A 24,582-nucleotide genomic window follows, 5' to 3' on the forward strand; every position below is an offset into this window, starting at 1 on the left:
TCTGCATGGAGCCTGCTTCTCCCTCTGCCTGGGTGTCTGCCTCTCTCTTTCTCTCTCTCATGAATAAATAAAAATCTTCAACAACAACAACAAAAAAAGCATAAACTATTCTGGGCACCTGGATGGTTCCTCTTTTCCTCCGGAGGTCGGGATGGAGCTGAGTCCTGGGATCCAGCCCCATAGCGGGGGGTGTAGTGTAAGATTCTCAGTCTCTCTGCCCTTTCCCTTCTCTAAACACACACACACACACACACACACACACACACACAAACACCCCCCCCCCACCCCGGCAAAGCCTAAGATATCCCAAATCCCTGAACGCAAACGCCCGCTGGCCTCCGTTTCCTCGCACGCAGCGCCCCCCCCACCCTCGGGAGCTCCGCTACGGCCGGGCCGTGGCCCGCGGGGGCAGCGGGGCCCGCACACGCGAGTTCGCAGGCCCCGGGAGCGCGGCGAGGCCCGGCTGTCACCCGCAGGCCCGCCCCGGGGCTCTCTAAGTTGCAAGCGGCCGCGCTCCCACGCTGGTTCCCACGCTGCGCCCCGGCTCCCCGCGCGGAGCCCCGAGCCGGCACCCAGCCCGCGGGCGGCCGGGGCGGGGGCGGGGCGGGGGCGGGGCCGCGCGGCGGGGCGGGGGCGGGGGCGGGGGGCGGGGCGGGGCCGCGGGGCAGCGGGCGGCCGGCGAGCTCGGCGGGGCTGCGGCTGCGGCTGCGGCGACTGGGCGCGACCCCGGCCCCGAGGGCGGGGATGCTCGTGGGCCCTGGGCGCCGCGGAGCCGCGGAGGTACAGCGGCCGGTCGGGGCGCGGGGGACCCCGGGGGCCCGGGGCGGCTGGAGGGGCGCGGGCGCCCGGAGCATCGGCTGGCAGCCCGCGGCGGGTGGCGGCTCCTGGGGGGTGGGGGGGGGGCTGCCTGCCCTGCCCTGCCCCTGCCCTGCCCGCCCTGCCCTGCCCCCGCCGGGGGGCGCGCGGGCTCCACGCTCTCTTTCCCGCCCAGGCGAGCCCGACCGACCGCGCCCCGGCGACCCCGCTATGGACGCGAGAGCCGCGTGGACTTCCCGGCAGCCTGACCCCGCTGTGCGGAGGCGCTCCACCCCTCGGCCGCCGCCGCGGCCCGGAGCAAGCGCGGCCGCAGCCTGCCAGAGCCCGGCGCCCGCGACGCAAGAAGGAAAAGAGGAGGAAAGGGGAGGAGAACCACAAAAGAAAAAAAAAGAGGCCTCCGGGAGCACGAGGGACAGCAAGGGAGGGAAGCGCCCCAGTGCAGCGAAAGGGGCCGGTGCCCGACGGGAGGACGCTGCGCCGGAACCTCGGAGCCGGCTCCCCGAGGCCGCCAGGGCCCGCGCGCCCCCCGCGCACCGCCAGCTCGCCCTGCAGCCCCCCGCCCCCGCCCCCGGCCCAGGGGCCCGCCCCGCGCCCCCCGGGGGCCCCCGCCGCGCCCCAGAGCCGGTCCCCCGAGCGCAGGGCGCCCCCGCCGCGGCGGCCGGCCCAGGACGGCGCGCCCCCGGGGGGCCCCTGCGTGGTGCTGAGCACCAACAGCCCCGCCGCGCTCAAGGTGGGCAAGCAGCAGCTCATTCCCAGGAGCCTGGCCTCCGAGGTCCGAGCCAGCAAGGCCCCCCTGCAGAACGGGGAGCCCCACAGGAGACTCCTCAAGGTGCGCAGCATGGTGGAGGGGCTGCGGGCGCAGGACGCGCAGGACGAGGCCGAGCCCGAGCACGACGCCGGCAGCCCGGGCTCCCTGCGCAGGGGCCTGCGCTCCACGTCCTACCGCCGCGCCGTGGTCAGCGGCCTGGACTTGGACAGCCCCACCACGTCCAAGAAGAAGAACAGGATGTCCCAGCCCGTGCTCAGAGCGGTGATGGAAGACAAGGAGAGGTTTTCCAGCCTGGGAAGGATAAAGGTGAGAGTAGGCAGGTGTGTCTCCCTCCCCCCTCCCCCCTCCCCTACACACACACCCTCCTCCTGCTGCTGCCCCTGGAAGCCAGGGTCTTGGACGGGGTTGGCGGTGGGGGCCAGGGCCACGCAGGAAACCTGAAGCTATCCTTCTCTCTTTTTTTTTTTTTTCTTTTTTAGGTTTTATTTATTTATTTATTCATGAGAGACACAGAGAGAGAGAGAGAGAGAGGCAGAGACACAGGCAGAGGGGGAAGCAGGCTCCATGCAGGGAGCCCAATGTGGGACTCGATCCCAGGACCCCGAGGTCATGCCCTAGGCTGAAGGCAGGTGCTAAACCGCTGAGCCGCCCAGGGATCCCTTATCCTTCTCTTTTAATTCTCTTTGTGGGTCAGACCCGTGCACACCGACCTCTTGGCCCTCCCAGTGCTGGCTGTCACAGCCAGGGTAATAATGCACCTTCGTGGGAAGAAGGGAAACGCTTAGTGCTGTTGTAACTTTTTAGGGCAACACGTGGGGGGACTAATGTGAAGAAAGAAATACAGCGAGTCAGGTATGGGCTGAGTGCTGAACGCTCTGAATACAGGGGGCTGAACAGAGGGTGGAGAGCAGCCCCGGTGCCCTGGGCCCTGTGCTCAACCTGGTGCTCATCCAGAGGTGTCACTTAGGGACACCTGTCAGGGGCACCGGCGACTGACTCCTGATTTCTTTTGAGCGTATTGATTACTTTATTGAAAGCGGCTTATCTACGTGAATCAATTACAGAATGGTTTGGTCAGTGCTGATAACATACTACATAGCGTTCAGGCAAAATGCGATTTTTATTTTTTTATTATTTTTTTAAGACTTTATTTATTTATGATAGACACAGAGAGAGGCAGAGACACAGGCAGAGGGAGAGGCAGGCTCCATGCAAGGAGCCCGACACGGCACTCGATCTCGGGGCTCCAGGATCGCACCCTGGGCCAAAGGCAGGCACCAAACCTCTGAGCCACCCAGGGATCCCCAAAATGTGATTTTTAAAGTTATTTGCCAGAATTACAGAAGATACAGAGAGTTTGTCATCTCTGTTGTTGCTGGTGTCTTTCGCCACCGTCTGTGGTTGTGTTTTATGCCCATGCTGTGCCCGTTTATTCTTGGATGCATTTAACAAGTTGGTAGCTCAGAACTTCAGGTTCAACTGAGCCGTGTGTATTAATTACTCCCTGATAAAGGCCTGGGAGTTGCGCGTATTAAAATACTGCCAAATATGACGAAGGGACGGGGAAAACTAAAGAAGGATATTTTGGAGTGTGCATGTGCCGCTTTCTCTGGGAACAGTTTAGACAGATCTCAGCAGAAATTCATTTTGGCAGCCACCACTTTTCTTGATTAATCAGAGAACTGGAAACAGTTTGTGTAAGCGTCAATATGTAATACGCAAGTCAGGCTATTTTATTTTTGCTCTCATGGCCTTAAAGAAATGACATAACATTTTAGGGGTCCCCTCCCAACCCCCTCACCTCTGCAAGTATAGCAGAGTTCAATTTAACAGTGATTGGTGAACCCTGAGTAGTGAAATGAGCTGAAGTGCTGGTCATTTGAGGATTCTCAAGCTGTTTTGCTGGGGTGTGGGGGACATTGTACGTTTTATTTCACCGTTTAGTGGGTTGTACATTTTATTTCACCATTTTAGTGGGTTGTAGTCAGATGAGTGAACTACTCAAGGGATCATCTGCTGTATGCTTTTGGAAATCCAATGAATGTAACAAGTACTTTTTCTTAAAATAGCTGTATTTTTTTTTATTTGGCTCATTCATACATAGTTTGCTTTGCTTTTTCTTTTTCTTTTTTTTTTTTTTTTTTGCTTGTTTCTTAGAAAAAAATGCTGAAAGGACAAGGAACATTTGATGGGGAAGGTAAGCATTTGATTTTCCAGACTTTTATTGCTGCTTCAATGTGGAATATCAATTATAAGTTGAAATCCAACTGCAGTAACAAAAACACTTAAGATGAGAAAAATGTCCAACTTCTTCCCAAATTATACAGTACAAAGCTCTGCACTAAGCTAAATTTTCATCCAGTAATACCAGCAGTGAATGGAATTAACGGCATTCTTTGTAAACTGATAACTTTGTCTGCCAGTGTCCTGGATTTTTAATTCTTATCTACTCTGACTCTATCCTCGCCTTCCTTGAAAAATGGAAAAAGGGTGAGAGCTAGTCTAGCTTTTTAGTTAAAATATCCCAATTTTGGCATTTAGCTGTTAAGTCATATTCCCTTTGACTTAATTATTCCCTTCCCCATATTTCCACATTTTAGTGTCACTTCTGACTTCCTGTTTGCTTATCAAGTTTCAATTTTAGGGAAATCTAACTCTCCTGGCTGCTAGAAACATAGTCCTAAGAATCTGTAACCCGTATAGAAAAGCTGCTTCAGCCAGGTGTTCAAGCCCTAATCAGATTAGTGGACTTTGGTAAACAGAGGGGTCAAGTGTCAACCGACTGGAAGAGCAGTGGGAAGCGAGTGAACAGCCCCACCTGCAGAGCACAGTGGAGCTGAAGGTAGTCACTTCCTATCATACTTTGAAATGTTAGGATTTTCTGACCTTTGAAGAGTCATGAAGAAGGGTAAATAAATAAAGAATCACCCAGAGTTGTAAAATACGTAAATCTTAGGTGATTATAAACTATTTCCCAATAATAATTCTTATCAACATCCGATCCCTTGGAGTAGTTACACAGGACCAGATTAAAAAAACAGTTTTCATTGCACCAATCTTAGGAAACTATATGGAGAAGAAACCCTGATACAGTATTTTAGCTGGTTTGGATAAATTCATCTCCCTGGTTTTATAATTAGAGGAAACTGGGAACTTGGAGAGGTTTAGTGCCTTGCCCACTGTCACACAGCCTGTCCTAGGACATGTGACTGGTTCTTAGTCCAGGTTGCTTCCTTTTTTTTTTTTAAGATTTTTATTTATTTATTCATAAGAGACACACACAGAGAGACACAGGCAGAGGGAGAAGCAGGCTCCCTGCAGGGAGCCCGACGTGGGACTGGATCCCGGGTCTCCAGGATCACGCCCTGGGCTGAAGGCGGCGCTAAACCGCTGCGCCACCTGGGCTGCCCCAGGTTACTTCCTCTTATATCCCTTTGTGACCATGAAGTGAACAGAGCATCTACCCAATAGGTATTTAGAGAGGTGTTTTGCATCTTCTCGAATTTGACATTGATTCTGGGATCTTTGTCTCAAAGGGTCAGAAATGTTGAGGGTTTTTTTTTTTTTTTTTAATGTCAGAGGACACAGCTTTTTTGCAGTTCTGTGTTGTCTCCTTTTAGATGGAGCTGTTTCTGTGCACTCTCGTGTCTCTTCTCAAATATAATGACCTAGAAATTTTTCTCACACATGTGTACATGAGGAATACAGAATGCCTACAGTTAATGACTAACAAGAATGTAGCTCTGGATCAGGTGCAGTAAAGTGGTAAGAACCTCTGATGGTGGAGCCCGGGACCTGGGTTCCTATCCTACTGCTTCTGTCCATCGGTGGAATTACAATGAGCAAAGCATCGTAACCTCACGGAGCCTTAGTTTCATCATGTCTGAGAGGAGGCTAACGATACTATTGCCTGCGTTGTGGGAACAAAGGAGGAATCTTATCAGCAGTGTATCCATGTGTTTTGTGTCAACCACTGAGGACTTCAAAGAGCCCTACAGAGGTGTGGTAACCGGGTCTTTACCCTCATAATCGGTTTTACATGTGCAAAACAATCAGAGGACAGTAAAATCGCGCAGTTGACTCCAGTATTATTTTAGTCCTGGTGCCTGCGGAACCCGCAGCAGTTGATGAGAGAGAAGGCGGATGTTTGCCAGCTTTGGTAGGTGGGAAAGGCGTTGTGAGCTCAGGATGTCCTAAACCAAATTCATGGTCTTTCCCTCTAAAGGTGAAGGTCTTCAGGGGTTGCCATCTCCTGCTGTGCATTTGTTGGTGCCTGCAGACTTAGGGACCTAGGGAACATCCTTACCACATCCCTTTCTCTGACACACCCCCCCCCCCGCCCCACCTCCAGTCCATCCCTAATAGCCCAATTCTCTATTCTTCCATAGTAATCCTCGTAGGTCCCCTACACAGTCAGTATCTTGCTCCAACGATAGAATCAAACCTTTCCTTTCCGTGGATTCCCACTGCCGGCAGGATAAAATACAGTCTTGGCTGTGTGAAGGAAATCCAGTTGTTTTGTACTTGGGATAAAATCCAGTTTTTTACCATTGCCTGCAGACTTCTGCTTGATTTAGACCATCTGGTTCATCTCCCTAAACTCACCTTGCCCTTCTGTCCGCCAGACACCCATGCTCTCTACCTATGGACTTTTGCCTTTGTTCTTCTAAGGTATTGTGTTTCTTCTTGCCTCAGGGCTTTTGCATATGCTCGCTCCTTTATCTCTGTAGCTTCTCAGCTTTCAGATCTTAGATTTTTCTTAGTAACACCTACCTGTCTGACTCCCAGACTGGGTCACACCCTTCTGAGACTGTTCTCAGAGCACCTGTATATAGATCATTCAGTTTATAGGTAGGTTTATGTACAAGATCATTGTGTTCTCAATCCAACGATAACTTGCCTTCTCACTCCGAGTGAAAACCAGAGGAGCCCTTTGAATGGCATTGAGGCAAGGGCCTCCATGATCTCCCCCTGTACATTCCCAGCCCTTATCTGTTAAACTTTCTCCCTTCCCTCACCCAGTTCATCCATTTAGGCCTCCTTGCTGATCCTTGTACGTATAGAGTATGCAACAGACTCCTGTCCCAGGACCTTTGTACTTGCTGCTCCCTCCAGTGGTGTATTCTTTCCCCAGCTGTAAGGTGGATTGCTTTCTTACCTCTTTCAGGTCTTTGCTTACATGTCATCATGGTGAGGCCTTCCTAAATCACCCTATTTACAATCTACATTACCCCCTTGTAACGCTCCCCTGCTTTATTTTTCTCCATTTTATTTTATTTTTCCCTCCTTTATTTTTCTCCATGACGTACCAGCATCTGACATAAGTTCTTGGCTTATTGCTTGTCATTCTCTGCTCACCCTAATGTCTGCTCTATGTAGACAGAGATTTTTATCTTTCTTGTTCATCGTTGTATTCCTAATGCTTAGCCATTGTTGGCATCAAGTAGGCATTTTCTAAACATCAGCCGAATGAATACATGATTGAGTGACATGGACTAATAGCTTTTCCTACTTTTAGCTCATGAGGGCACAAGAAAAGTCTTCTATTTTCCATTTACTCCCAGCCGTTGGCACATTGTAGGTATACAGTAGATGTTTGTAAAATAGGTAATGAATGGTGATGGACATTGAAGGAAAGGTAGGGTGTGAATCCAGTTTAACCACCACCACCACCCCCCAAAATAGTGATTTAACAGGCACAGCTCTCCTCCATGAGTGGTAGACAGAGACATGGGAACTTTGCTTCAGTTGCTATTTCATGTATGGATCCCTCCCCTTGCCCTACCCATGAATTTGAGGCAGAGCTAAATGAGTGAGAAAAGTCATTTTTTGGTTAATAATTCTTCAGCAACAAAATCCATTCAATTCTTTGTTTATTAACCTGGAGACCAAACATTGTATAAACCTGGATGTTTGTTTAGAACAAGTAGCATGATAATGGCAGTTAGTGACATATGGGGTTTGTATTTGTTGCAGAAAATGCTGTCCTATATCAGAACTACAAAGAAAAGGCTCTTGACATTGACTCTGATGAAGAGTCAGAGCCCAAAGAGCAGAAGTCAGATGAAAAAATTGTGATTCACCACAAGCCACTGAGGTCCACATGGAGCCAGCTCTCTGCGGTAAGTGTTTACCTTTTTCTTTCCAATCTGTGGGCAGGAGAAAACCAAATTGGGGAAATTAGGTCTGGATGTGGTTTTAATTTTTTCTGCTAATGATCCTATGACCCGAAAGAGAAAGATTCTTCATTTTAGGTCGTGAAATGTTTCTTAAAACTCTTCGAGCACTAGTGAGAATATGGATTTTGACACTTCTGATTAGGAAAATTAGATTTTGACAAAATGGGGTGCCGTGACACCGATATACTATACTCTGGAACTTTTTCCTGCTTGATAATCTTTTCTCATATTTTTTTTAATACAGTGTATATAGAGAGGTAACTTAATCTATCCTGAACTTTATCATAATCATGGCTCTATATATACAAACATGTATGCTTGTCTGTGGTCAATAGGGAGTTTATGATGGCTCTTCCTTGGAAATTTCATTTAATTTAGACACATGTATGTGTTCTTGCAGCTGATTTCCTTCTGTGCATCTTTTGTGTGAGCGTGTCTGACACTTACTTTGTGTTGATGAGTAATTTATCTTCTCTGCATCAAACCTCTTTTGTTTGTAGCTATAATTTCTCTTCCTCCTGGCTTAACAAATGTCACAGTGTGCTGCTGAGTTTACTTGATAGGAGTTTGGGCACAGCATCTGTGGGCATCTGATGCATTACCAAGTAGAAAGGAATTTCCATGGCTGGCTTGGGTGGTGGGAGCATTGCATCAAAAACAAGCCAGTACACCTCTGTGAGTCCCTTAGGCAACATGGGTGCAGAAGTGATTCCCTCTTAAGCTGAAATGAGCATTGTTCGGAGTCCGGAATCTCATATTCAGTCAGGGGACACGCCGGCTTAAGGAAAGGAGTTGGTCTCGTAACCGGGCCATGGGAATGGACGGACGCTGATGATGGGAATGACTTCTGGTCGGATTCTTCCTCCTTTCGTCTCCCCTGCGTTAGAATTCAGAATTGTAGAAACTGAGCCCTTTCTCTCCATCTCCGTCTTAACCCCTGATTCTGTTCTAAGGAGAGTTTATTCTTTTCCAAAGCCTCCAAGGTGTGGCATGCTTAGTATATGCCACAGACTGCAATGCCTGCAGGGACAGGGCAAGCAGCATTATAAGGGATGCTGGGGAGTGTGGATGCTGAGACCTGGTGGGGATTGTGGTGAACAGACCCCATATAACCTGAGCAGCTGCCACTTAGCTCGCACCAGCCCAGTGTTGCCGGACCTTCTGATATTTAGAGAAGAGAATGCAGAAATCCAGATTAGTTTTTAGTATTATTAGTATTAGGACAATTAGTATTGTCCTAATTCAAGGGTTAGAAAAGTGACGTGTGAGGCTAACAAAGTATTTATGGGCCGGTCTTGTCTCCTATGCCAACAGTTTGGAACTCCTGTGATATTTCTAGGTTTTGCATATGTTCAGGTGGTAACACCTGTTCACAGAGCTGACATAGTGGTAGCCTTGTAGCCTTGTATCCTGATCTAATGATCTCATGATATTATATACCGAAGCACATATGTGGAAGAGCTGGGGACAAGGCCCTTGGAGGCCGCGTTGGCTCTAAATGGCTGTCATTCCGTTGTTGGTGTGGACCATTTGGCAGAGGATCCTTGAGGAGAAAGCTGTGGATTTTTTGCGCTTTCTCCATGGCCAGCAGCTGCGTTTGTTAGCACGGGCCTAAATCTTGCTGCTGTTCTCTGAATGCTAAACAGAAATGTATACTTCTGTGCCGCTTACGCTCTCATCCTACCTGGCTTTAGTGCAGACAGGCAAGCTGCCTTCCTTAGGCCCCCTCAAGTTTGGCTTTCATCTAGATTAACAAATGCACATTAGACTAATACTACACTTCCTTCAGTACATTATCAAATAGGGGCATGCATGTCGTTTGGCAAAGGGTAAGTGTACCAATGGTGCCTTTTGTTAACAAGATTGCTATCAAAAGACTAGTGATAAGATGTAAGACTATAAAGTGGGTTCTAACTTTGGTGTGTGTTATCTCGGATGTTAGTGCTCCCAGGAGGCTCGTGTGTATTTATTGTGTTGCTTGGCAATTACATTTAATCAGAGCAGCTTTGGACTTTGCCACCTTCCATTCTTAGACACCAGCCTGCGTTTTCTTTGCGCTTTTCGTGTCTCCTTTTCACACTTAAAACATTTTACCTTTTTAAAAAATATATGTAAAGTACTTCAAACATGCAGAAAAGCTTAAAAATAAATGTGTGTAATAGATTTCTGGGTACCTGCCACCCACATTGAACAAATGTTAACATTACAGTATGTTTACTGCAGATCTCTGTTTTTTTGTTTTTTTGTTTTTTGTTTTTTTATTTTTTAAGGAATATCCAGTTAACCACCCTCCTCTCCAGTATGTTTCTCCTTTCTGCCTTCCCAAAATAATCACTGTCCTGACGTTCTCTTCTGTACTTCCCACGTGGGTTTTCTACCCACTAAAAAGATTGCAAGCAGCTCTGGCTTTTAGGAAAGTAGATATTTCAACACAAAAAGTGGTCATTACTGTTCTAGAAGCCTGGCAGTTGTCATGTCCGAGTTGCAGTTAGGACCCTGAAGAGAGGAAGCTTTGCGAATTAGGAACAATGTCAGGATGTTTCCATAGGGATCTGCACCTCTGTTTCTCTGTGTGAGCTCATGTCCTAATCCTCCTTCGTGGAGGGGCTGCAGCAGTGAGCGTGGATCTCAGAAACATCCACTCTTCCCATGCATACTTTTAATGTGCCAAATTAATAGGGTAGTCCCCATCTCGTCTTGCATCTTGTCATGTCACTTTAATACAAAACCCTTATTTGAGTATGGCCTCCATCCCAGAAAGAGAGGAGGATGCTGGTGGTGGTGGTGGTGGTGGGTGGTTCTGGGTGTGAGGGTATGTGTGAGCCCACATGTGCATTAGCTCTGGTTGATGGTTTTATTTTCTAAAAATCTATTTGTTGCAAACCCCTGCTTGCCTCCTGGAATGATGGAACTTCTCTTACCAGCTGACTGTGAGGAACATTCAGTATGCAGCAACTTGCAGTAACTTAGGGTTGTTACATAGGTCTTTAAGCCTCCAATCTGTCGTATAATGCCTTAGTGTGCTTGTTCATACATCTCCTTTGGTTCCATTGGACAATCACACAGGTGACAAGTGTCCCCACTTACATGGCTGGGAATAGGTTTCACGGTAGTGTTGGGATTATCTCACAATCAGGGAGAATTAGAACGGTGTAAGAGGCGTTTATTTGGACTTCAAGAAAAGGGAAGGTCTAGCTGCCACACACTTCTGGAGTCAGATTAAAGCAAATTAATGGTGATGTACTTCGCAGGGGTGCCTCCTCCAGCAGGTTCTCCCATCTAGCCATGGCTCTTCTCCAATAGTTAGGAATACAACCCCAGGCTCCTTAGGATCCTAAGACAGTGACAGGTTTACTCTTCATTCACTTGATTGTCAAAGGAGGTAGGATCCCATCTCTTCCAGTCGATACAAAGTAGGTTGGTGGGCAGTAGGATGTCTTCATTCCAGGGGATATAATGTTGTGCTGCTCTTGAGTCCTGCGAGAACACTAATTACACGAGAAATCATTTAAAATGATTATGGTTCCCAGTTTTGAAGGGCATGGGATATGAGGTTTTGAATGTGGAAAGTCATTGTTGACTTCCAGAGATCTGTGCCCAGAGACTCGGAACCTGCCACCCACAGGTCGGTAACCCAGTGACTCACCTGGAATGGCAGCATGAGGACTAAGTCAACAGTTCTTAGATCTCTGGGAAAAGCCTGTGGGTTTGAAGAAAAATATTGATATTATTATTCTGGAATGGAACACTAAGGACTTGTTACGGTGAGTGCCAGGTGGGCAGGCACTTGAGTCCTGGATGCAAAGTGATCTCCCTAAAGTTCATCCTTTAATGGGATTCTGGAAGCATTTACAGTATGACAGAAAATAAAAGATAGATCTTGACTGGAGTCTTTTTGTTTTTCCTCCTAACCACACCTCCTCGTCCCGAGGTCTCGAGATCACATACTGTGTACTGTGCATGTACTGAAAAAATCCTGATTGTGAAACCAGTGTTTGTTTTGTCAAGATCAGCAACAGCACCAAAGCCACACTTGCCAGCCATGCCCTGACCCTATTTTTTCTTTTTTCTTTCTTTTCTTTCTTTTCTTTTCTTTTCTTTTCTTTTCTTTTCTTTTCTTTTCTTTTCTTTTCTTTTCTTTTCTTTTCCTTTCTCTTCTCTTCTCTTCTCTTCTCTTCTCTTCTCTTCTCTTCTCTTCTCTTCTCTTCTCTTCTCTTTTCTTTTCTTTTCTTTTTTTTTTGCCATGGGGTGCGTTTGTGTAATTTCCATCACCTTGACATATCAGGTACCTTTGAAAAGGGTGTTCAGACCCCAGAGGCAGCAACAAGCACGTGGGCAAACTGCGCTGGAATTGAGCACCTGATACGGTCACCCTCTGCTCTGCTCCCCTTTGGCACTTGCTGACATGGGGCTTTATCAATAATCTTAGATCCTTTTGGGTATCTCTTCAGTTTGTTCAGAAATTTGAAACTCTCTAGTTGGGATCCGGTCTCTCTGTTTCCATCCGAGTGTTCCTGCAGCCGTGCGTAGTGTGGCTAACGGTCCAACGGGCCATCTGACGTTAGGACCTGGGTCTTGAGTCCTGGCTCCGCTCTTCGGGCGCACATTGTTTGCCTCTGGATGACTTTCTGGAACTGCCAAATTAGACAGGACGATTTGAAAAATGGTGATTTTTCTATAAATACAATTTCATTCAGTTGAACGTATAACAGACACTTTGGAGACTTAGCCGTTGGATCTGATGGGACTTATTCTTTTAGAATTTACACTGTGTTTATTGTGAAAGACCTACCGTGTTCTACTAAAAACCAGAGCTCCACGGATGTAATAAACCTGAATATCATCCTTTTGGCAGAAATGCTTTATGCGTTTAGAGGTCGTAGAAAATTGTGTCCCTTTTCCTTAAATTTTCACACTTGTCTGAATTTTCAGGGGTTCAGTGACTTGCTGCTTAAAATAATCTCTTCAGTCACATCACATAACTTTCCACTCATGTTTTGCAACATTGTGGTCTCATAAAATTATTTTTTTTACCTTACATGGTGATTAATGCCTTTTACCATATCTATCTTTTGTGTCTGTGGTTTTTTTTTTTTTTTTTTTTTTTTTTTTTTAATACTCGTTTTTCACGTCTGGCATGCTTTTAGCACTCATAGTGGAAACAGTCAAGGCTTTAGATATATACTTGTCCACACTTTTAAATTGGACAGTAGGTTTCCTGGAATGTTTATATCTTTGTAAACAGAAATAGAGATCATGTGCCTACACCTGAGACCCATGCAGAGATCCTATTCTAGCTAAGAGGGCTGGAGCTGCGGGCCTGCTTAGCTGAGCCAAGGATTGGCCTTTATGCTCCTGCCCTTTCAGTATTATTAGATTATGGTGTTCTCTTAACATTTCTGAAAATTAATTTTGATTTAATAAGTTCTCCATGTTAAAAAAAAACATTTCAGATAAGACTAAAATCTCTTTTATCATATCTGCGATCTCAATCTCTTTCCCCTACCCTATAGGAATGCTATTCTCAATTTGGTAATGTTCTTCTCAAAATCCCCGTATATACATTTAAGGGAAATATAAAGATTGCATGTGTTTACTTAAATATATACTCCACAGCTTTTACAATTTCCTTTTTTTCTGAACTATGTGTCTTATAAATAATTTTGTGTCCATACATGCTGATTTTCAGGGTTCTTTCTAGTTTCTGCATTATTCTGTACAATGCATATAGTTTTTTCCCCTTTCCTTTTGGGAGTTACACATACCTTGAGAATATAATAAAAACTTGGAGGAATGCATCTTTAGAAAAATGCACACACACGTTTATGTTTATTCATTTATATATATTTTTTAATATTTCAGTTTGAGGATTTTGTTTTTCTTGACTTTATCTCCAAATATGGGGAACACCTTACTGGAGCTTTCTATTTTTTTTTTTCAAGATTTTATTTATTTGGGGTGGGGGTGCAGTGAGGAGGAGAGGGAGAGGGATAAATAGACTGTACTGAGCACAGAGTCCGATGCAGGGCTCATTCCCATGACCCTGAGATCATGACCTGAGACAAATCAAGAGCCAGATGCTCGACCAACTGAGCCACCCAGGTACCCCTGGAGCTCTCTATGTATTACGTATAATTTCCATGTTGTTCATATCACCTTTAGAAGTTTTCCTTTTTTCTGAATTCTAGCAGAGTTGGAACTTGAACTTTAGAAGTTTTCCTTTTTTCTGAATTCTAGCAGAGTTGGAACTTGAACTTTATAAACCTTTCTGAATAATATATATAGATTGAAGGGAAAAACTGCTCAAGCTGCAGCTGAGTAATGAAAGGACAATTGAATAATAGATATGCCAATGTTTATGTTCTTGATTCTCCAGAGAGAACAATAGGGTGTGAAATGTAGGTATGGGTGCACCATGCCCCTAGGGAGGCAGAGCACAAGACAGGTGCTCCAAGAAAGTGGGAGGAGATGAGCACAGAGTTATTAAATTTTGATTGGCATAACTACAAAAAGACATTTCAACCAGAAATCTAGATTTGAGACCCAATACAAAGAGGGTCTCATTATTTCATTGAGCAGAAAACCAATGAGAGAGATGGATGAATGATTCCTTCATTCATCTGGTCTTTATGGAGAGCCTGCTCTGCTAGATGCCCGGAGATAGAGCAGAACAGACTCCACCTTGCTTTCATGTCCTTATAGACGCCCTTCGTGGTGAGACAAGTATCAAATAACCCCACAAATGAAAGACTTATAACTGTATTAATGCCATGAAGGAATGTTTGTGTTGCTCTGAGATCCTGTTCGGGGAGGGCACCCGTCTGGGCAAGGTGCTGTCAACCGGCAGATGGTGGCAAAGGAAGAGACAAAAGCCACCATCACTGGCATGTCAAGATAGGTGTCTGGGTGCAGTTGGTGGTAGGGGCCAGGGACAGAATTGAGGAGCTCCAGGCAGAGATACTGCCCTATACGGAGACCCTTTGGGGGTAATGGTGGGTAAGTGGAATTAAAAAAAAAATTGGTGTTGGGGCAGCCCGGTGGCTCAGTAGTTTAGCACCGCCTTCAGCCCTGGGGTGTGATCCTGGAGACCCGGGATCGAGTCCCACGTCGGGCTCCCTGCATGGAGCCTGCTTCTCCCTCTGCCTGTGTCTCTGCCTCTCTCTCTCTCTCTCTCTCATGAATAAATAAATAAAATCTTAAAAAAAAATTGGTGCAGCTGGGGGTTCTTGCTCTACTTGGTGGGCACTTCCTCCTCCCGTCTCTAAATGTCAGAGGTGCCCTGGCTCCTACTTGGGCTTCTTCTCCGTGCCTATTTAGTGATCTCATCCAATCGCGTGGATTTAAATACATCACATACTCTGATGACTTCCAAGTTTATTTCTCTAGACTGGACCCTTCCCGCAACTTTCAGACAAGCATGCCCAGCTTCTTTTCTAATATATTTGGCATCTCAAAGTTAACCTGGCCAAAAGTTTACTTTTGCTAATTCTCTTCTCTCCCACCCAGACCTGCTTTTTCCCACACTATACTTTTTTTTTTTCTAAGCAAATAACAATTCCATCTTTCTAGATGCCAGGGTCAAAAACCTTGGAGCCATTCCCCACTCTTCTCTTTATCCCTTAACCTCTTACAGTTTGGTGCAAAGCCTGTGTGTTGCCTTTACCTTCAGAAGTGAATTATCCACACTGCTTCTCAGCTCAATTCCTGTATCTACTGGGGTCCCCTCTACATCCCCTGTCCATGTAGCAGCATATAATTATATTGTTATTTGTGATGCTGTTAAAATATGCTGAGATACTGTCTCTTTGTTCTGAACCCTCCGGTGTTTGCATCTTCATTAGAGTCAAGACCAAGCCTTACAGTGGCCGGTGAGGCTATGGGATCTGGCCTGGTTACCTTTCTGGACGCATCTCCTGCTTTCTCCTACATCTTGCTCATTTATTGCTCAGTCACACTGATGTTCCTCGAATACAAGGTGTACTCTGTGCCAGGGCCTTGGCATTAGTGGTCTGCCCAGCTTATAGTAGCTCTTCTTCCAGAGAGCCACATGGTTTTCTCCCTCACCTTCTCCCTAGCACCTTTTGAATATTTCTTATCCTCTTCATGACGCTTACCTCTCTTACATACTGTGTGGTTTCTTTTTTTTTTTTGGTTAATTGTCCATCTGCTCTGCTGGAATAAAAGCTGCCTAAAGGTAGAAGTTTTGGTTCATTTTGTTTCCTATTTGCGTAGCACATGAAATAGCATCTGACTTACAGTAGGTGTGTAGTAACTATTAGCTGAGTTTATGAATGGATCTATAAATAAATGAATAAATGCAGAATCCAATCCCACAAATGAAAATTAATAGAAAGTTACTGAGCAGTGAAAACAGCGAGGAAGTTTCCTATTCAGGGACCATTTGGAGGCTGATTTTAATTTTTATATAAAAAAAAATCCTTAATGGTTGGTTAGCTATATCCTAGGTTGATTGATTGATTTTTTATTTTATTTATTTATTCATGAGAGACACACAGAGAGAGGCAGAGGGAGAAGCAGGCTCCCTGTGGGAAACCTGATACAGGACTCGATACCAGGATTCTGGGATCATGCCCTGAGCCCAAGGCAGGTGCTCAACCACTGGGCCACCCATGTGCCCCTGCATCCTAGATTTAATATATGTCTTTGATACGTTGGGGAACTTGGCATCTTCATAGTTTAAAATTATGTTAGCCTGTGGTAGGTATTGGCTACTATGAAATCAAATTCAATGGCTGTCTGGTTTTTCACTTGGTATTGCTTTTGGGGAGGTAAATGAGATGCATTCAAGAACAATAGCACTCGGTAAGAATAAGGTGCAATTAGGTAAAAGGACGGAAGGTTCTGCTACTTTGAGGAGTTCTGAATAACTGTGTGAAAAGGCTCCATCATACTGAGCTTTGGATTGTGGAAATCATCTATCAGACTCTCGAATTTACCCTCTCGATCTTAAGATGTGCCCTTGTGGCGTCTGCTCCTATAGTCCGATGACGGCACTGTTGCTTAAGACCACAACCTCGGAGTGATTTGTCTCCATGACGAATTGAGAAGTCGTGACTATAAAAATTATTAGTGAATCTTTAAATACAGAACTTGTGTTTAAAAATTTCTCAAAATTTGTAGATTTATCCAGCCTGTTGATTTTCTACTTTAGTCCGTGCTCTGTCTTAAGATTATCACGGCATTCGTTATCTGAATGCCTATTACTTGAAGAGGTAAAGACTATAGAGCCCACGGGTAGCTTCTACAGAAGTATGGTTGCCAGTGAAAGGAAACGGCAGATTATTTTCCCTTTTGGTGTGGGAGATAAACAAACACTGCCACCCATCCAACCCAAGTCACCCGAACATGGAGTGGTTCCCATTTTGAAGTGGCAGGAAACTCTGTTTCAGATGGTGATACGCAAAGGAGTATGATTGTTTGCTCAACTGAGCAACAGGGAGCCCTTATATCCTTATATCCGCAAGGGTTCAAGGTCTCAGGAGGAGCATGCAGTGCAGCAGCTGACTTGCGGGATAGCTGTAGCTCAGGAACTCTACCATTGGTCATTATGAGGATAATTTGTTGACATGCAGTTAAATTATTGACCAAATATTTGCAGAGGACTTACTGTGCACCAGGGACTGTGCTGGGTCATGTAGCCCTCAGGACAACAGCATGAGGGCAGTAATGTTTCTCCACCTTGTATCGAGGCAGCTGAAACTAGGAGTGTTAAATACTGTTTTCCTCTCCTATTTTTGTTAGGGTTTGGAGACTACCTGGAATGGAGCCTCTCAAGTTTCTCTTTATCATGCATGGATACATGTGCCCAGGGCTCTGGGAGAGCAGGAACGATATTTCCCCTCTGATGTTTGGCTGATGATGTGGCTCAGTAACTATCTCTTCTTGTCGTGAACTTCTTTCCCCTTTTTACCATGGCTGTCTTTTCTCCTGAGAGCTCCTGCATCCTCTGTTTCTGAGTTCTCCTAACGTGGACTCGAAGTTACCTAGCGTGGGCCTAGCCACCTCATGTTACCTATTGGCTTCCAGATACAGCCACCCGTTCAGTTTCTTGAGAGATAATCATATTGGATTAGATCAGCTCAGCACTTTCCTGCCACTTACTAGGCCACTTTTTGTTGTTGGGACAGGTGCCTAACTATTACTCTATTCCAATCAGCTTTGGCCTCCATGATGCGTTATGGTGCAAAATGTGGCCACCTTAGGTTCTTTATTTTATGGATCCTGTGAGTAGAACAGCTTTTCTTTTCTTTTTTTTTTTTTTTTTTAATTTTTATTCATTTTTTCACGAGAGACAGAGGCGGAGGGAGAAGCAGGCTCCATGTAGGGAGCCCGATGTGCGACTGGATCCTGGGATCACGTCCTGAGCCAAAGGCAGATGCTCAGCTACTGAGCCACCCAAGTGCCTCTAGAACAGCTTTCCTTGTAGGGGTCTGTGTGACCATTCAGTGACGTGGCTGACTTATCTAGTTGTAAATTTACACACAGTGGAGTCGATGTTGCACAAGTGGGGTATATCAGAGGCTTAGCAAATGAGAAATACACTTTTGCCTTGTCATCGTGTGTGTGTGTGTGTGTGTGTGTCTCAAACAAGAGTTAGAAGTTACCCTTAATACTTATATTGTACTATGCCTTTTTCTGTCTTTTCTGTTTCATTACATTTAAATAGATGTTGACCAGAAATTCACGGACTTGGTCGTGTCATTCACTTGTAGTTTGGAAAGCGCTGGTGTCCGATTCGGGAATGCATTGGTGTTGCGCTGCATCGTGGTGGGTGTGGCAAACAAAGCAAGCCTAAGTCCCAACACCTGCACCGTAGGAACTCAGGAGCTGGTTCAGAAGACAATAGACGTGAAACATCTAAACGGTGACTCTGAAAGGGGCCAAAGCGAATGACGCAGGTAGACATCCCAGAGAGCCGTAAGGGTCAGGGAGGCTTTCTCTAGAGAGGTTGACTAAGACTAGGTAGGCAGATGAGTAGGAAAGGAAAGCTGTATGAAGTACGGCTGGATGGAGTTTGATATATAGGTCACTGGACGTGACCAGTGTCTCAGATCTCCGTACGATGAGGTGCTCCCTGGCCAATGGAGCCATCACATGCTTTGTCCATCTAACAAAAAGCATCAGTTCACTTTCTTCTCCGATTTTCCAGAACAGGTTTTGCTCAGGTTAGACTGTCACCGCACATCTCAGAAACCAACTTTATTGTCAGTGATGCTGTAAGTTGCTTACTGGTTTGGAGTGCGATCGTTCCTCTCCATCTGCCACTTGACAAAAACAACGAATAAAAATGAAACGGCCACCAAGGTGTTGGCACCACCTTCACAAACGGGGGTCCTCCTCTCCTGCAAGAGGAGCACCGCAGCCGTGCTCTGCCCTCCCCAGGCCTTGCTGACTCGGCCTTTCGCTCTGAGTCAGTGATGCCAGCATGCTCACCCACCCCGACGCCGGCCCGTCCTCGCCGCTGGCACACCTGCACACCTGCACACCTGCCCGTCCTCACACTCCCGCACGTGCCTCCCTGCCTCCGAGGCCACCGTGTGGTTTGGGCTTGACTGAGGTCTTCTTTCTTGTTGCCTCTCTTGCCCTTAGCTACTTGACTTCTTTTATCTGCTGGTGGTCACTTGCCGTGTCTCTAGATTTCCTTGGGGGCAACGACAAAGAAAATGCAGGTATTATGGGCATCCTTAAACAGTTCCATTTGTCTGTCCTGCTCACTGTCTTCCTTTCTTGAGAAAGGACTTTAAAACCTATTTTAATTTTTGTTAAAAATGAGGCTTTAGTTGCACAGCCAAGACATGTTTCCTATGCAAAAATAAAAAATTACCAATAGATAAAAATAAGAAAATAAAAATTAGTTGAAATCTCTTTCTCTCCCCATCACTGTTGACATTTTCGTATAGATCTTCTCAGACTTTTTTGGTCTGTATGTACAAGTATAGAGGTCTTTTTTGTTTTTGTTTCTGTTTTGTTTTGTTTTTGCACGTGTGTGTGTAAATATAAAAATTTTTAAAGCAAAACTTCAATAATATAATATTGTCTTTTTACCCATATGTTCCCCTTAACAGTGTTGTAAATATCTTTTCATGTCATTAAACCTGCTACTTTGTCACACATTTCTTTTTCTCTTACCCATGTTGGGAAATGTCATTAAACTTTCTTCCATAAGAACCTTTTTTTTTTCTATTTTTTTAATTTTTTTTCATAAGAACCTTTTTAAAGCCCGCATTGCATTTCATCAAATAAGTGGATGTTTGGTTCCTTTACCCAATTATTTATTGTTGATGATTAGTTTGTTCTTTAGTTTTCAGTTTAAAATGCAAGATTTCAAGGTGATTAAGTTTATTAAAACAATATTTATGGGGCACCTGGGTGGCTCCATGGTTGAGCATCTACCTGCAGCCCAGGGCATGACCCCGAGGTCCTGGAATCGAGTCCTGCATCGGGCTCCCTGCAGGGAGACTGCTTCTCCCTCTGCCTCTCTGTGTGTGTCTTTCATGAATAAATAAATAAAATATTTTTTAAAAAGTAAAACAATCTTTATGAATCACAGAAGTAACACAGATAGGTTCTCCTTATTATAACATCAACCACACCCATTCAGATGGAAATCTGCTTTGATTTTATGACCATTCCCAATCCCTTCCCCTGTTCACCACTATTAACACTACTCCTCAGTGTTTCATTAAGCATCCTACTTTTTAAAACTGTTCATCTTTTATTAAATACTTGTAGAGGATTGTCTAGTCTCTTCTAAAACTGGTTTCTTGGGATCCCTGAGTGGCTCAGCAGTTTAGTGCCTGCCTTTGGCCCAGGGCGTGATCCTGGAGTCCCGGTATTGAGTCCTGCATTGGGCTCCCGGCATGGAGCCTGCTTCTCCCTCTGCCTGTGTCTCTGCCACTCTCTCTCTGTCTATCATAAAAAAAAAAAAAAAAAAATCTTAATAAAAAAATAAAACCTAAAACCAGTTTCTTTTTCACCCTTTCTACTCCATGTCATTACCTTTCCATGCCTGCCTCACTTCATTTTCTTCTCTTAAGTGCTGATAGAAGCAGGAGAGCTGTTTCCCTAACTTCTGGGGGGTTGGGTGGGGGGGCTCGAGGTTGAGTACCTGGGAGTCGGGGCTTAGTAGCCCACAGGGAAATGAGGCCAGTAAGAGCTACAAGTGAAAGAGAGGAATGTGTTTAGGGGGAGCAATGTGGAGACTAATGAAGGACTTGAATTGCCAGGGCACCCTGCTGACAGCTTAGCTTTCACAGCCTCAGAAGCTAGGAGCCCGGTGGGAGAGGAAGTGTCTGGGGCATTCGGGAGGAGGGCCCTGGTGTAGGGGAAGAGCAGCTGCAGCTCACAACTCCCAGGAATTCAGATGAGTTAGAAGGCAGTTGTCTGGGAAGGTTAAGAGCTTACAGCCTTTGGGGATGAGTCTCAGGCCTGGGTTTGAATCCCAAGGTTACTGCTTACAGGGGCCAATGACTTAACTCTTCTGTGATTCAGTGTGTTGTTTGTAAAATAGGGACAGTGCCAGCTTCCTTGTGGGGTTGCTGTAAGGTTCTGGTGCACGGAAGCACTTGATGCAGCGGTAGTTGGAGAAATAAACGTATAGAGGACTGACAAGAACTCTGAATCAGGAGTGGGCTAGATGTGGAGAGTTAACTAGAAGCGGGCTGGTTGCAATGAAGTACTGCATGCTTATCTTCTCAACTGTACAAAGGACGACAGTTTATTCTTGTGCCTTTCTTCTTATTATTATTACCTATCTGCTTGTGGTTTGTACTTTCAGCCTCATGTCTGTATTGAAATAATTTGGGTTCATTCAGGAATCCTGGCTCTGTAGAAGGTGACGCAGGCCATCGAGGAGCAAAAGCCTCAAGCCCTGGCCTGCCTTATCTGGGTTTGCCACTAATTTAGCAGACCTGAGGTTACCTCCAGGAGGCTTGCTGCTTCTTAAGATCCAAGAACGTTGGCAAGGATTACGGAATTATCATGAGTATAGATCAAAGAGGAGATCAGTTTTTTTTTAACTCAAAAACAAATTAGGAGGTCCCTGGCATGGTTGTGGACATATTTTAAAAATGATTTTATTACATGGGCCATTGTCCTCTACCTCTCCATTTTTTTTTAAACTAGTATTTTATTTATTTACCTACCCCTCCCTGAAAGTGTCGACACTGTCCTCATCATCTCATTTATCTGATCTTTGGTGACACAGATCTCTATTCCTTTTTTTTTTTTTAAGAGTTTATTTATTTATTTGAGAGGTAAAGAACTCGTGCTCATGAGCAGAGGGGGAGGGGAGGGGAAAGAGGTAATCAGAGTCCCCGCTGAGCAGGGAGCCTGATGCAGGACTGGATGCCAGGACCCCAGGATCCTGACCTGAGCTGAAGGCAGATGCTTAACCCACTGAGCCTCCCTGGGGGGGCCCCCCGTATCTCTGATCCTTTAGACTGGTGTCCTATGGCAGCTCATAGCTTAGCTGAAGGGGTCTTGACTCAGGATTGTTCACCGTGGAATGCGGTGGGCTTGGAGAGAGCCTCCAGGCCTTGGTTACAAGGACACGTTCCGGATCCTGGCAGATTTTTAGTTTTAGGGACTTCAGACATACTCTCAGGACGGCTGTCCCCATGTTATTGACAGTGAAAGAAGTCTAACTCATTTGTAATTCAGGGGCTACTCGGGTTGTGTGAAGTCTATAGAAAGGCCCTGGGAGTGATTGTGTCCCATGGTATAATTTTACTTGGCAATTCATTCCCTTACCACTTTTGAACTCTGGAGAACAAAAGCCCGTGAATAGGGAATCTCCAACAGGCATGAACAACCAGCTGATTTTCAGCAAGTGGTTAAACTCCAGCGAGTTTAAAAGTCTTAGCTCAGGTTGAGTATTCAATTTACATTAGTGCTTTATGGAGCCAGAGTGATCTTGGATTATAAATATCTGATCTGATTTTTAACTAGCTATATTTCTGAGCCTTTTTGGACGGTTAGTCCTTTGGGGCCCTCCCCCCCTGGTTTCCGTGGCTGATGGGGAAACATGGAAGGAATGTGCCAGCTGCCCATCTCCTCTAGAAACAGTGTCAGCTCACGGAGGGTCTGAGAATACGGAAAATGTTCATCTGGGTGGCCGAGAGACTGGTGTTATTAAGGTCGGTTCCCTCCACAGATATAGGACTGGCTCTATTCTATAGATAGGTTCTGTGTAAGTGTCGGGACCGGGGCTCTGTTTGGCCCTGAGAATCCTACTGGCTCATAAATAAACACTTGCAGTCGGTGAAGTCAAAAGCCAAGGAATAACTGTACAAAGTTTATGGGTGTCCTGACACAATTCTCTGCAAAGTGAAAAATCCTGTAACTGTGCTGATTGCAGGAATGGAATGAACTGCCCAAAGTCTGCCTGTTACCCTCATAGGGTAGTTCTCCCAGAAGCTCAAACTTGCAAGATGTCAGGAAGGAGCCAGGCACCGAGTTTAGGTGGAGTAGCTAATAATTAACTTTTGGCTTCATACTTCAGGGAGTTTACCCTTTTATCAGTTTCAAAATTTTAGTTCTAACTAGATAATATCATATCCATAGATAAAGTATCTTATACTATTCTTCATGAGTTTTAGCCAATTGTGAATTTCTATCTCATTTGAATATGCAAAATATCCCATTACAAAGATCATGAGTGAAGAGTTTCCATACTGATAACAACAGTGCATGTATATGAATATTATAAATATATACAAAATATAAATACAATATATAATATTAAATATATATTAAATATATTAAATATATATAAAATGGCATATATTATATATTATATGTTATATATTTTTATATAATACAGTGTATTATCATATATACTCTATTATGATAATTATTAATTACCAATAGTTATCACATATAATTTATATATAATTGTATATAATATACATTTATATATTAATATATAACATATTATACACATATATAATATATATAATATGTATTTAATGTGTAAATGTATATTTATAATATATGTGTATATATGTATATAACATATAAATGTATGTTATAAATATACATTTATATGTTAATATATGATATATACATGTATATGTATAATATATAATATTAATATATATAACATGTATAATATATATAACATATACATTTGTATATTATATATAAGATATCATATATAAATATATGCATATATATAATCTATAATGATAAATATAAAACTATTAGAATATTAGTGAGTTCTCTGTATCCCCTATCTTGATAAGTTACATATCTGTGTATGTTTTTTAACTTATGTTGAAACTGTAGTTGTGGGCTCAGGCCTGTTGTTTTATTTGAATTAATTTTTATCCACTTAAAATGTTGAAGATAATGACATGCATCATACTTTCTCCTTAGAGTCTAGAATCTGCCGTGGTAGGATTTGAACACTTTTAGTGAATTGGTTAGATTATATAAAACCAAGAACCCCACGTTGAATCCAGTTGTTAGTGTTTCGTTAAACTACTTTTGCAGGTCTACTCACCGATGACATAGTTAAATAAAAATTTAAGTCAGTGTGGAATAAGCAAGCTCCAGTGAAGTCAGACGAGGCTTTTAGAGGAGTGCTGCTCTGGCTCCCTGTGGGCGCCCAGTTGTACTCAGCCAACAGAGCTACCAATACGAAATATAGGTTATTAAAATGTAGAAGGAGCCTGTACAGTTTTAACTTTTTTTTCATATAGAGTAGCAAATAGGAATCAGGTGTTAGAAGCTGCTGTACTATTTTTTTTTTCTTTTCCACATATGGAAACAAGAGGAACACCCAAAAAAGCATGA

At 44.6% G+C, this 24,582-nt stretch overlaps 1 protein-coding gene across 1 annotated transcript in view; it reads left to right on the forward strand.

Moving 5' to 3' along the window:
- The first annotated feature begins 1,026 nt into the window (after nucleotides 1-1,026).
- Nucleotides 1,027-24,582, forward strand: part of ARHGEF26 (Rho guanine nucleotide exchange factor 26) — a 112,428-nt gene continuing 88,872 nt past the window's right edge. The window contains exons 1-4 of the mRNA XM_038570206.1: nucleotides 1,027-1,154; nucleotides 1,456-1,891; nucleotides 3,743-3,782; nucleotides 7,562-7,707. Of these exons, the coding sequence (XP_038426134.1) occupies nucleotides 1,027-1,154; nucleotides 1,456-1,891; nucleotides 3,743-3,782; nucleotides 7,562-7,707 (750 nt within the window). The remainder of the gene's footprint in view (nucleotides 1,155-1,455; nucleotides 1,892-3,742; nucleotides 3,783-7,561; nucleotides 7,708-24,582) is intronic.

The sequence above is a fragment of the Canis lupus genome, chromosome 23, assembly GCF_011100685.1.
Source record: "Canis lupus familiaris isolate Mischka breed German Shepherd chromosome 23, alternate assembly UU_Cfam_GSD_1.0, whole genome shotgun sequence".
In the NCBI taxonomy this organism is placed as follows: Eukaryota; Metazoa; Chordata; class Mammalia; order Carnivora; family Canidae; genus Canis; species Canis lupus.